The sequence below is a fragment of the Atta cephalotes genome (assembly GCF_000143395.1).
Source record: "Atta cephalotes unplaced genomic scaffold scaffold00021, whole genome shotgun sequence".
In the NCBI taxonomy this organism is placed as follows: Eukaryota; Metazoa; Arthropoda; class Insecta; order Hymenoptera; family Formicidae; genus Atta; species Atta cephalotes.
In genome coordinates this window covers 3,685,939-3,700,700 of record NW_012130085.1, presented here as the reverse complement: position 1 = coordinate 3,700,700, position 14,762 = coordinate 3,685,939, and the positions used below count along the sequence as shown (strand labels likewise).

Sequence of the window (14,762 nt, the reverse complement as noted above, 5' to 3'; positions counted from 1 at the left end):
ATATACATACATATAATGAAATTAACTATTTTGCGCATATTGCTAATTTCTCCCCGAATAAGTCTGTGGCAAAGAGACTCTGAACAGATTCTTTTGGCATGAAGAATAGACATGTATGATTCTCTTTGTTACGATCACCACAATATAGTCTCAGTGATCTATTATATAATATATGATAAAAATAATGAGGGAAAAGAAAATATTGTAGCATTGATACGAATTGCACCAAATTATGATCGGCGAGCAATGCATGTGTTTCGTCTTACAATTAGTTCAAAGTGTCTCTTGTCGGAAATATAGTGACCTTTATGTATATATTAATTCACAAATTCAATTTTTCTACCGCTAGAAAAAGATTTTTATTCACTATCTCTCGGTAATAGCAAATTATCGAGAATATTTTTATCCACTCGAAATTAGTGTTGAAACTGTATATATCATATATTTGTAGATACATATTTAAAAAACTGTATATACCATATATTTGTAGATACATATTTAAAAAGTCACTACGTTTTTGACAAGAGATACTTCAAACTAATTGGAAAACGAAACGCATGCACGTTGTCTGTCGATCATTCGTGATAATTTAATGCAATTCATATCAATATTTTCCTTTTCCTTGTTAATCTCATCATCACATGTAATAGACAACAGCACCGAGATTACTACTGTATTTTTTAAATATTACAAAAGATCTCTATTTGTACTTTTCATAATACTTTTCACAAATAAGCTTCGTCTTCCGTGTTCGACGCTAATTTTCAAAAAGAAAAATTATATCATTGGATGAATTTGTACAATCATTTATTGTAAAATTACAATGACATAACAGCGTTAGCATAAACATATGTTTGTTTAACGGTCAATGTATATACTGTGACTGTGCTATTTACTGATCGCATTGACTGTCGAAATCAATTATAAGTTATATCGTAAAAATTATAAGAAAATTCTTCCAGATATAAAAAATATATTCATTAATCTCGAGTTTTTTTTTAAATATTTTGGATAGTATCCTTCATATTCTTTTATTGGTAAAATGTATATAAAAATAATTTATAATGCACATAATTGTGTCAGTTTGTAAAATATATTACCACATATTCGTGAATAGATTTTTTCCGCGTTTTAAGAGCCTTTGCCTTCCGTGCAAATGGATTAGTATGACAATCAATTTGAAAAATGACATTGAATAACAGTTATCGTGACTGCAAATGTGACTGGTGTTTGCGCAAATGTGAAGGCGACTGTGTGTAATCGAGGAAACTAAAATCCATGAAATATTTATAAAAAAATTCGCATCTGAAATTCGGCTTTGCAAAATCGTACAAAAGTTGTTGCATTAAAAAAATACGTTGTATAAAAGAAAATTGTGAGCTATTATATACTTAAAAATACATAATTCAATTATTGCTATTATGCTATAACTATTTACGTCTATATTTGACAATTGTTTGATGGATCGAGACGGAATACGTTCACTTTGGGATACAAATAGATATGAATGGAAATTATACTGACTGACAAGGAGATGGCACGGAATCAAATTAGAGATATTATCATTCATTCGAAAGGAAGATTAAATGTATTAATAATCAAATCAGCAGACAATATTTTTAAAACGTTTTTAAATGTTTATTTAACGTAAAAATATTTAATAAATATTTAAAAAATATTTTTTTAATATTGTGTTGATTAAGAATGTAAAGGGATTAGAAAATAAGTCTTTCTGAGAGTTGCAGTTAAAGGAGGAAGTGAGATCTGACGAGCTATATGTTAAATTATTAGAATCCTGCATGATAAACAGGAAAGCTGACAGTGCTGAGGCGCACGTATTATATTTTATCGTCCATGATCATCGCGACCAACGAAGTGCGAATTTACCAAGAGTACCAACTTTTTTAAAAATATATTTAGGTAATATATATTTTACAATTTAATAAATTTTTGTTAGTCTTTTAAGTAAAGACATCACACAATATTCATATGTGTTTATATATATTAGTAATTTCAACCACACTGCTTTCTTGTTTATCAATCTAAGGTTCTAATACTTAGCTAATCGGATTTCCAACTTCAATTGCAATTTTCTCAGAAATTTTTTTTCATTTTAACTTCTTTACATTTTTGATACACTCAAATCTATCCTTTCGAATAAATTATAATTATTTACTCATTTCATTTTATATTTAGCATTTCGATTGTACCATCTCTTTGTGAATATTATATTCGGGCAGTGCGAGATCATTACTGCTCCTCAAAACGCCAATATGTTATCAGACAGTATATACAAATTCATATTATGCTTAATTCTATTTAAAATCATGATCAACAATTTTCATTCAATTCTTTCAACGGGCTATTCACGATCGATCAGCTCTACCAGTGTTAAAAAATATGTTGATTTGATGTATTATTATTGAATAAAATGTATATGTATACATTTTCAATATATGGATGCAACAATGATCTAATGCATGCAATAATGAGCGAAATTAACGCCTAAATGAATATTAATGTTTTCCAATCTGTAATTCTTTTAACTTCATGATGTTACGAAATAAAATCTCGAAAAATTCCATCTAATAATATTACGTGTGCGTTGAATAAATCTGTTTTATGTGAATGATGAATTGGCAAATCCATCTTTAACATTGGATTGTACGATATTGCGACGAACGCGAATAACGCTTACTGAATACCTTTTGAACAATGATAATGAATATCCGTATCGTCTAATCGTCATTATCGCTATTGATTTCATTATCTATATCATTGTATATATCCTCATATCAGCTATCAGGAACCTAAAATTAAATAATGTTTAAAAAAATTAATTTAATGAAACTTATAAATCGATATTCATAGTCAGTTCTTATATTCAAGACCATTTTAAATTCTGTCTTGAGGTATCATCACGAGTAATCAATCAGAGACCCGTCATTAGCGTCTTAAGGCTTTGAAATACGAACCAATTATGAATATCGGCCATAGACATGATATTTAGTAATATAAAATGTAAGAATTTTCATTCTTACTTTCCATTGTAATTGGCTGCCCACTTCGTAAAGTTCTTTCAATGTTTCTGTCAATGTGCCAGAACTTTCTAGTTCTTTGTACTTGCGATACAATTCTAAAGCTGCTCGCGCATCTTCGGTTGAATCGTGAGTTTCAGATTGAATGTTTTTACCCAAAAAGTGCCAGGTCAAGAAACGTAACGACACCATACGATGATGAGGTAAATGAAACAACAAAACTGTATCTACTATTTGTTCCGGCGGCACTACCAAATTTATTACTCTGCAAAGTTCATACATTAAAAAAAAATATATTACCGACCACCATCATAGATATTAAGATAATATTTTACCTAAAATCGTTTTTCAGGCCGTGTCCCACAAAAATTATACCATTGTCCACTAAAAACCTCAACTTTTGATACGTTGATTTCAGAGTTGTGAGATGTTTGCTACTAAAATTCGCATCTAAATCACCCGGTTGGATTCCACTGAATTTTGTTAAATAGTCAACTACCTGTTCCTGAGTGCTTATATAATCATCTATAAACGGTGTACCTTCCAAAGGACCTTGTCTACTAATTAAAAATAAGAAAATACTATATATAGATTTAAAATAACTTGAATATTATCATATTAAGCGCATTTTTTTATCTAATCAGATTAAAATCTCTCCATTCATGAAGCATTACTGTTTATATAACAGTTCATAAAACATACCCTCGTATACAGGTGATTCGCGCGACCGACATATGGCTCGGTTTTATAGTTGACATCTTTCCATCGCTTCGTAACTCGGATTCTTCCTGATTTAAAGTAACGAATTCTGCATCGATGCCTACCAACTCTCCTGCAATTACAATAATTTGAGCACACTAAAAAGGACGAGCCACATTAAAAATATACAATAATTTTCTTTCTTCCTTTCTATTTCGTATAAAAAGTGAAAATACAAAGAGATTATACAACAGAGAAATCTACCTTTCTTAGGCATTTCATCTGATGCTAGAGGAGTAAATGTAATTCCTCTAGTTCCACCACTGCGAGCAATACATTTATCTTCTCCAAAAACATCATACGTAAGAGGACTGACGAATTGTGTTGGTTCAGGAGCAGGTATCGCTGTATAATGGAGTACACACGGCACTTTCCAATCGAGATTAAACCATACCGCTTCTTGAGGAGTCACTGGTTGTATACTATAACAAGTATCGATATTAAATGATGTTAAAATGTGGACAACTTTCTTTTCCCAGATGGAAATAACTTACCAGAAATCATTAAAAATGTACCATTGCGATACGGCATTGCCTGCCGATCGTTCATGATAATTTGGTCCAACTCGTAACAGTGCTACAATATTTCTCCGTTCCTCATTATTTTTATCGTCGATATAACAGACGACAGCACTGAGACCATACTGTATCCTTTGAGTATTATAAGAGATCTCCAGATTTGTACTTTTCACAGCTTCGTCATCTTCTGTTATACTGCAATTTCCAATCTTCGATGTTAAACAATTTTCAATATTTTCCTCACCGTTATTTCCAGAATTCTCGGAAATAACTTGTACTGTTCTGTCATCTTGACCGTTCTCCATCATGCTTGTCTGTATGAACATATCATTTAATTCGCTTCTTGGTTCGCTGATTTTTTTAACTGTCATTTCTCCGTTTTCTTCAATGGAGATTTCTATGTTGTGGGGTATCCATGAATGCAAGTAATATAAATGACTAGGAGGCGATGTAACGGACGCTGTCGATGAGGTAGATGGTGTGGAGGTCGACGTTAATAATTTTTCTGTTTCTGCACAGTAAAATATGGTTAGCGTTAATTCAAAGTAACGTGTTTAATCTCTATATTAAAGTATTTATGTACCTGAGTCGCGTCCAACGTGCCTAAATCGACATCCAGTTCGCGTGCAATTGTTGCCATATCGACAGGGCTTCGCAGTAATAGGCACAGGACTCGAGTTGGGACTGCTCTCTTTACCCGTCAACACGTTTTGCACCACGATGTCCATTTGATTTTGCCAAAACGCTTTGTCCTGTAATAATTCGTTTTCATAAAATGAATGAAGCGTAATATGCGATTTTCGTTCTTTGATTCTGCGCACGCTACAATTGTACATCTAATCTGATGTTGTAAGTACCTGCTGAGTATCTAAGCCACAATTTAGAGCCAGTATTTGAGGTAGTTTAGTCAATTGTCGAGACTGGAGAGTAGGTGTAAATTTCTGACAATTGTCACACCATGCGGGTGTAATTTTCTCAGGTCTTAAACTGCGGGCAAGAACATTTGTGAACGGTACCTCTTCAGCTACAAAAGGTAAATCTTGTGTTCAGCCGCGAGTATGGATATGTGTATTAAGCTAAGATGCACAAAAAATCAAATGAGCGTGTAAGATATTGAAAATTATATTTTGAACGTTATATCACAATCTTTACGAAATTTTGTGGATATTTGAAAAAAATGTAAAAATTTATCTGTAAATATGTATCATATTATTAGACACTTACTTTATCTTATATTTATTTGTTTTAAAATATTCGAATGATTAAATATATACAGTCAAAGTTTTCAATTTACACGCTAAACTCAGATTTTCTGTCCAGCCAAAGCATTGGACACATATTGCTTGACAATAGCTTACAAGGATTAATTATTTCCGGATAAACTAAGTTACAAAGTAACATGATAGAATGTTTTGTAGCTTCTTGCCCACATTTGAGACAGCGATGTATGTGCATTTGTTCAGATCCAAATAGACGACTGATCTCTGTTTCATCATCTCGCACTTCATTCTCTTCGGTAGATTTTTTGGTGGTCTTGTCTACTCGTAATAATGCATTTAAAAGTAAAATAAATGAATATTATTAACGATATCATTAGAATTGAGTATAAATATTTTTTCATTAAAAAAATATGTGTAACGATTTTGTAATAATAGCGTGATACATATGCGTTTGTAATTCATGTTTTGTAATAATTTTAATGTTTCAGTTTATTTATTTATTTATTTAGTTCAAAATATTATGTCAAACTTAGAAAGTTCGATATAATCTCCCTCTTGATTTTTTAACTAACTTTAAGCAATGCACTAGATATTATTAAGATAATTTTGATTATTTTTTAAAATGAAATTATCAATTAGATAATTTAACACCTCAGTGTTACATATTGATATCTTTAATGCATCGATATTATTCACATATTTTTTTAAATTGTAAGATTTTTGTAATAATTATATATATGTATAATTATTATTATAATAAAATCATAGAATTAAAAAATATATGATTAATATCGACACACACACACACACACACACACACACACACACACACACACACACACACACACGCACGCACACGCACACACGCACACACGCACACACACACACACACATACACACAAAAATAAATATGAAAGCAAAATCATGCAATTTTTAAAAAAGGATAAAAAGGGTTAGCTGCTCTTCTTACTATAAAAATACATATGCATAATATATATAGAAAAAAAGCGATTTAAGGTAAGCGATACAATACCATAACTTGGTTTAATATGAAATCAATAAAGATATATTCTAAAAAAATATATGCGTCGGCGTACATTAAGAAAGTTGTGAGATATCCTAAGAATGCAAGATTATAATAAATAATATAATATAATAAGAATGCAAGATTATAATAAATAAAATTGGAAGGTAGTTTATTAAAATGAAAGTAATGTTTTCTGCATCATTAGATATAAAAAATTATAATTACAATTATACATTAATCATATAGTTCTTAGTCGTTTCTTACTCTTCGGATATATCAACTTTAAAGCAAATAAAAAATCAAATAAATCACATATAAATTGAAAAATAAACACAAAAGTGCCCAGTGCAAAGGTTACACATAAATTGTGTTTACCTTTCGATGTGATCCACATATATTTACCATCCTCCTCTTGCTTCCTCTTTTTTTTTCTCTCGTCATCGTGACTCCTATATCGAGAACCAAGGTCCTCAAGGATGCTAGGAAAATCCTGTTCATTATAAACAAATGGAGGATATTTGGAATCTGATTTAAGTCGCGCTGCTTCCTCTTCTTTTTGTTGTCGCTTCCTAGTTTCCAGAATCTCGTAGTGTATTTGATGTAGAATAAATCTATTCCAGCTCTAATACAAAATTCAAACCATAAATAATCTTTGTCAATATATTAAATTTCTAAATATGTCATGCGATTTTTAATGCAATTTTTAATAGAGATTTAAACATTTGGTAAAAGAGCATTTCCAAGAATATAAATTTATAAATTTATACGAAATAATGTTGTAAAAAAGTCTATTTTCTTTCATTTCAAATAAAAACGTATATTTTGAACATTCGTTCTAGCGCAAGTTATTAAAATGTAATTTGTACATTTTCACGCTGATCATTGTAACTTATTGTATTTGTTTATTATCATACTTGTATGAGCACTATCAGATTGATCTTTTTCTTCGATTCTGGATCGTTCAATATAAGTCCTAAAGCTGACGCTTCTCGTACTGTCCTAAAAGCCCTAAGGAAATTTGCAGCTTGGCAGGGAAACCCTCGTGATGTATCCAGCATGTGAAACAAGAATCCCAATTCGCAAGAAAGACAAAACTCTCGTTGACACGAATGTGAGAGCAATGCTACCCTTACAGGTTCGCAGTAGTAAAGCAACTACAAAGCACGAACGTGTGTCTGATCTGTGATTTACTTTATTCGTTGTCCCGACTCACCTCGGACACTATAGTTTTCTTGGGCTTACCTGCAGCATAGCATTGCAATAACTGTTAGGAAGTGTAGCCTCCAGGCCGCAAAAGCTGGTTCGATTGTACTGATCAAAATCGAAATCATCGTAACCAAGCCGTGAGTATTTCAACTCAATTTTACGATAACGCTTAGGTATGGCTACAAAGGTGCCGTCATCTGTTTTAGACCGTGAGTCCCCCACGAAAGGCTTCGCGACTAAGCCACGTCGTGAAGACGTACCCGTTTCCAGATTGTACGGTATCTGCAAAAGAGGTATTATTTATTTTTATTCCACTGTGAAAACGTGTATCGGATATTTTTCGCCAAGATAGTTTCTATCTTATGGAATTTGCCATGCGTTACACGTGAGACATCGAGATAGTTTGTACAGTTTGGTGCATAATAGAAAGTAGACTTTTGGATTGTGAAAAAATAAATAATACCTATATATTAAATAACGCGTTGTGGGAACTGAATCGATAATACGGCGCATCATATTAAAGTTACGCATTACTGTTGTATATCATACAACCTTTATTATTTCACTCAAATACAATTTCGAGTATACATTTCATGCGGAACATATTTTACATGTAAATATATTAATCGCCTATCGAGATTGTTCATCGGAAATCATTAAACGAAAAGACAAAATGCAATCAATCACAAACACATTGCGCGGCAGTAAAATATCACGCTGATAAGAGCGATCGATAAGCTATAAGGGAATTGTGGATTCTTTTGGCGGAAGGTATATTAGAAACATTTATTCATGTTTCTTCTTCTTTGTCGGTCGTTCTGTAAATGTCAACACAAATAACTATAAACGAAATTAAGACTTATATTATTGATTATTTCAATGCATACGTTTTTTCTTACACGCTACTGTATTTTTTCTGCAATGCAAAAAAATTAATAAGGCCTCAACTTCGCTGATCATAATTAAATTGAAGAGCCCAATTTTTAATTGGGTAATATGCTTTATTAGCAGTTCTTAAAGAAAAAAAAGAATTATTTTAGTATTGTATGATTTACATAGTAAGAAAAAAATGTATTATACATGTAATATTTAATGATAAAATTCGTCAATTATATGTCACTTATATATTTTTAATTATTTAAACAAAAAATAATAAAAATATATTTAGAATTCAGAGTGCAATTATATGCTACAGCACAGAGATACTGTATTTTTATTACATATTACTTTTTTATATATGTATAAATTTGTTGGCACATTGTTGACAATATTGGATCTATAAGATTTAGATGTAAATATACAGGGTGTCTGGAAATAATCGCCAAATATTTCAGGTAGAGCGGACTAAACTGAATCGAAAAGTCCTCTACCATTTTGTAAATTTCCCCAATAATTAATGAGATATTAATCCTTAAAGATAGCCGAATACGCGCGCTCGCCCGGTTTACTGCGAAGTGTATATGCCTACCGATCGTTTGGCGCGCAAACCTTGGGAGTTGGGGATTGGGTGGCAAGCGCCCCACACCGCGCACACCGTTGCAAACCTCCATAGCTCGGACGGCGCGCTTGCCAGGCTATCCCCGCTCTCCATGGCCCGCGCGCCAAGCTAACGGTAGGCGTATACACTTTGCAGTAGTATTCGGCTATCTTTAAGGATTAATATCTCGTTAACTATTGGGGAAACTTACAAAATGGTAGAGGACTTTACTCGACAGTTTAGTCCGCTCTACCTGTCCATGAAATATTTGGCGATTATTTCCAGACACCCTGTATATAAAAAAATAAAACTATTTCATATTTAATGTGAAACATATTTAGAATTGTTCTGATTTAACGTATGTTAAATTTATTTTACTGAACTTCATATAAGCAAAGTATCAAATACTGATCAAATAAAAATAAAGAGATTCCTGTAAATGACACTAACAAAAAATATATTTATTATAATAAAAAAATTGATAGTACTTTCATTAATGTAACGATATTAGATATTAGTTTTCAAAATTACAATCATATACTTTTTAATATTTTTTAACATTTTAAATATTTTTATCATATATATAGTATATATGGTAAATTGACTATATATATGAAACAAAAAACACGAGAAAAATAAAGAAATTTCAATATTTTACACGCGCAGTGTATATATAATACATTTTGAGACTGTTTTTTTATGCTATATTATTGTAAAATTAGTAGAGTACATTGGACTAGTTTACGAAAATATATCACGTCTCTTTATAGGCTATATAATAATTATCACGAAAGGTTATCAGTCTTAATCATATATAGCAAATTTTTTTTCTAAAAATTAAACATCACACATTGAGCCTTAATTTTCACGTCAATAATATATTGTAATTGGTCAATTAAATTGCTAGTGAAACCTTAAAATCATGAAAGAATTCATTTGTATATTAATATACTTTTGAAATATATATATATGTATATTAATTCAGATAGCAATTTTCACGTCAATAATATATTGTAATTGATCAATTAAATTGCTAGTGAAGCCTCAAAATCATGAAGAATTCATTTGTATATTAATATACTTTTGAAATATATGTATATTAATTCAGATAGCAATTTAATGATATACAGAGGCAATATTAAATTTGAAATCAAGTCATAAGCAGAATAGATTTCAAAATTTGATAAACAAAAATAGGAAAAATTAAGAATTTATGAACGGAGTTTAAGATAATTTGAGAAGAGACGGAGGAGAATATTGTAATAGAGTGGGAGAATATTGTTTCCTCACTTGATTTCTGCGAAAAGCCTGAGGATTTGGCGCGTATCCTATTGTTCCCTGCATTTTCATTGTGCGTAAGATTTCAGGATCTATTGGTGGAGTTCTCCTGTGAAAGAAAAATCAAGTTACCTGTTCCTCGGTTATACAAAAACGGAAACATACAGGAGAGACCTACCTATAAATTTTTTTCAAGTATTCTTCAGGCCAATCACTTAGAAGTGGTTGATCTGAATATACCATTGGTATTGTACTGTATGGCGTAATATCGTCATCAAAAGGAATCGATGGTATTGTCTCAATTGGATCGGCAAATTCCGTAGGCCTAAGCAAAATAAAAATATACATATATCTAGATTTTATTCTTTATTATCTTTATATTCATTTTCTAACTATTCTTGATTTTATATATGTAATATAAATGTGTCAATAGATTTTAGTATGTCAATAGATTGTGTTAATAATTATTTCAGTATATAAAAATTATATAATTCGTATTAATTTTAAAATTGATTAAAATAATTACTGACCTAGAAAATGTATTAAATTGAGGTTCCGGGGTGTTGGTGGACATTAAATGTATAGAGCCCGCCAAATCTCCAAAGCAAAGACATTGAGATGTAGGAGCTACATCAAATGATAATATCGTCGCACCGCCAGTAGCAACCTAATAATATACGATACAATTTCTGTATATAATCTCTGCATATTTATTTTAATAAATTTCTTAAATTTTTTGCTTAAATTGTGAACACATATAATAAATTTACCTGATATAAACACGTTACTGAAGGTTGTACATTAGCATATATTGTATCAAGTAGTTGCATTTGTCCTAGTGGCGATACCACCGCGAGCCGACTGGAATAACTTGGTAGGAACTTTAATAAAAGAGGATATATCATAGTTGTGACTGGACTTAATGCTCTCATTTGTCTCAAATCATAGGCCATTAAAAATCGATCAACAGTAAGACCCTGACGACTAAATGTAATCCATAAATGTTTATAACATATGTGTGTCAAGTATATAAAATGGTTAAAAACTTTTTGATTATCTTATGCCTTACCTATTGCTGAATCCACATGTAACAAGATAATTTCCTTGAACATCGAAATCACTTAAGGAACCACTGTGTGTATCCAAAGTATGTTCTATTGATAATGTATTTGGATCCCTGAGATCTATTCTTCCCGCAGGATTTCCAGCACATATAAGCCTACTATGTTGTCTCAATATCGCACAACCATTCTCATCTACATCCACCTACAAATATAACATAGGCCCTAATTTTTCATTATCTGATTAACTTATGATTGAGCTTAATTTGATGTTTCACTCAATGGGCTTCGTCCACGACATCATAGATGAAGCTCATTGGATAAAATATCAAGCTAACTACAAATCAATGAAAGAAAATGAAAATTCGAGTCATAAAGCCATCGCTTCTCGTACTCGGAATTAATTTAACATTTAGTTTAGTTGATAGATTCTTACTAATCCAGTCTCTTTTCCTCTAGTAAGATTAAAATCAATTATTTTGTCCTGATGTCCACCCATAAGTAATCTGGCTGGAGAAATTTGTAACATACATTGCATATCGTTCATATTCATCGACCTATAACAATCTAGGTTTGCTCAAATCCGTGGATAATAAAATATGAACATAATACAAAATATGAACATACGTATGAGTAAATATAGGTATGCCTCTTCGCAATTGGCATCTCAATTGACATTGAGACAACACTAAAATACCCTCGTCTACAGTATGAATTTGTCGTATCTCCTGCGTTGCATGGACTTGAAAAGAGGTATATTTTTGTAAACCAGGCCCATAATAGGATGTTACGTGACCCTACAACAAATTAAGTATTAAAAATACGACAATATGATGTAAAAGGCTAATAAGAGTCAAAAGATATAAAAAGTTTCCATTATTCATTTAACATGAGTATAATTACAACATAATATAAAAAAAGAAATTATAAAAACCGTAGAAAATAAGAGTCTGAAAACGTTACAGAATACAATACAGAATGCAATACATATTTCGACCTTATATTTAGGTTCGCTTCAGATACAAAAATTTAGGCACAGTAAAATTAATATGAAAAGAAAAAGAAAGCGACAGTTTTGTTGCACAATTAGAGTGTTAAGTCAGAGAAACGAAAAATTGCTTGTCAGACGATGGATGATCGATTGCGAAAGATTTCTCGTTATTCTAGTGAGAACAAAGAAATAGAAGAATATTAGAAGTTATCAAAACTAAATTAAAACAAGCATAATATGCTTCTCTGATAAAAAAAACTCACCTCGGAGTCCGACAATTGAGAAAATCCAATGTTAATATTGAAATAATCATCAGTAATATGATGTCAAAAGAGGTACAAAATTAGTATTACAATTATAAATGTATAACGTTCAATGTATAAAATAAAATAAAGAAAATCATCTAACGCTCCCAACGGAATCAATAATACTGCGAAAAATTTTTCGGCAATGCAAAATCAAACATTGTTTACAATAGGAATATACGATTTATGAAGACTTTCTGTATTTACCTAGAGATTAAGATTATCATTCTATTTTTTAATGTTAAGCATGTCTGAGACAAGATGTTTATTATAAACCAGTTCTTCGTCAAAGATTTGAATGTTGTGCCAATAAATTTGTATTAAATTATAATAAATATTAATATAATAATGAATAAAAAATTTGATATAAATAATATCAATAACATACCCCTTGATTCCCCATCCACATAAGTTCTTCGATCGTATCGAAAGTGGCAGTGGAAACTCCAAATCTATCCCCGCCATCGGCGAGCAATGTTCTAGTTTCGTGAAACTCGGCTCCAGAAAAGTCCTCTCCAAACTGCTCCGTTGCACGTACATATTCACCTCCAGGTACGACATAATTACAATCGTCCCCTGAAATGAGAATCGATCAGTCGAGATTCATACAAGTATACCTTTCTTTTACATACATAATCTCAAAAGCAGAAAGATATTCCTTTCTTACTAATTCAAACACTTTAGCAAAATTTTCATTTTATTTGCAATTTATTTGACATAAATAATTAAATATAAACAAAATATAAAATGTATAATTGATAATTGTTTTTGTAAATTATATCTTTGTTGAAATGCGATAAAGTTATCTATACAGCTTCTACTTCTAAATATAAGCTGCGCAATTATAATATAAATAAAATACAAAAGAAAATACAAAATACACGTATGCTTTTCAAGAGTACATAATTTATTGTATATTGTTGATATAGTGGATAGACTACAAATATCCAAAATAATATTTTTACTGACGTAGCGATTATATTTACTCACACATTTGCTAAACAATGATGTACTAAAAAACAAAGAAAATTTTCTAAAAAATGAGTTTTGAATTAATAAAATTTTGTAATATTAATGTAAAAGAGCAATTTTGATATAATAATAAATTGTAGAAAAATAAAATAAAATAAAATATTTTTTTCTTTATGTTCTTTTTCTGCAAGATAATAAAAAATAATCATTTTAATTATGTCGTTATTACAACAAATGAGATACATACAAGGTAGAAACCAAGTATAATAATCGATTTCAAGAAGAAAACAATTTGATCATTACTGCTTCAATTTTCGTAATCACTGTATTAAGCTTGGAGATAACAAAGGACAATCTTGGCCGCGCTCGTGCGTGTTGGAGAAACAGCTGATGCCAGCTGATATTCTCGGCCGGATCGGCGATATTCCGCGCGTAAACGTTCGAAAGCAAACGAATGTCGTGAAAAGTAGAAACAGATGCGAGGAACTGATAAAGGTAAAAAAAACGCAGGTAGAATGAATACATGCGACAGAGAAATTCCGGTGCTCCTCCACCGAAAGCGGCTCTCCCGCGCTTCTTAGTTGCGCGAAAGAAGCGCGCGACAAACAGGGCACTTACAAAGCAGATCTTGTTCCTCTTCGCAGTTGACGTGGTCCGTAGGTTCTACCGAGGGATCGAAGAGATCCAACACCGGATAGTCCATGATGTGCGCGGTGACTTTCTTCAGACTACGTCGTTGTGTGGCATCGGAGCGATGTGAAATTGACACGAGAACTGCGTTCCAATATTCCCAATAATGATCGGTCTCTTATCATAATACACCGCAGGTACGCGGCGTTCACAGTCACGCACGCACGCACGGCGGAACAGACGAATAAACACGCACCAACACGCACGTTAGTCGTCCTGG

The 14,762-nt window shown here is 31.5% G+C and overlaps 1 protein-coding gene across 1 annotated transcript; it reads right to left on the bottom strand.

Moving 5' to 3' along the window:
- Positions 1-2,795: 2,795 nt before the first annotated feature.
- On the bottom strand, positions 2,796-14,555 carry LOC105619460 (PAB-dependent poly(A)-specific ribonuclease subunit PAN2). The gene is made up of 21 exons (XM_012200978.1): positions 14,471-14,555; positions 13,269-13,456; positions 12,212-12,381; positions 12,021-12,141; positions 11,593-11,789; positions 11,294-11,507; positions 11,054-11,190; positions 10,702-10,848; positions 10,536-10,632; positions 7,805-8,050; positions 7,477-7,716; positions 6,938-7,184; positions 5,674-5,853; positions 5,173-5,339; positions 4,899-5,067; positions 4,292-4,826; positions 4,002-4,219; positions 3,741-3,870; positions 3,374-3,598; positions 3,042-3,303; positions 2,796-2,810 (listed from the first exon to the last, which is right to left on the bottom strand). The coding sequence occupies exons 1-21, from the start codon at positions 14,553-14,555 to the stop codon at positions 2,796-2,798; spliced, it is 3,990 nt and encodes a 1,329-aa protein (XP_012056368.1).
- Positions 14,556-14,762: the final 207 nt, after the last annotated feature.

Coding starts and splice junctions, on each gene's coding strand:
- LOC105619460 (XM_012200978.1), bottom strand. CDS start 14,555: ATGGACTATCCGGTGTTGGATCTCTTCGATCCCTCGGTAGAACCTACG. Junction 13,457..14,470: donor AGAGGAACAAGATCTGCTTT/GTAAGTGCCCTG, acceptor TTCTCATTTCAG/GGGACGATTGTAATTATGTC. Junction 5,068..5,172: donor GTGGCTTAGATACTCAGCAG/GTACTTACAACA, acceptor GAATTATTACAG/GACAAAGCGTTTTGGCAAAA.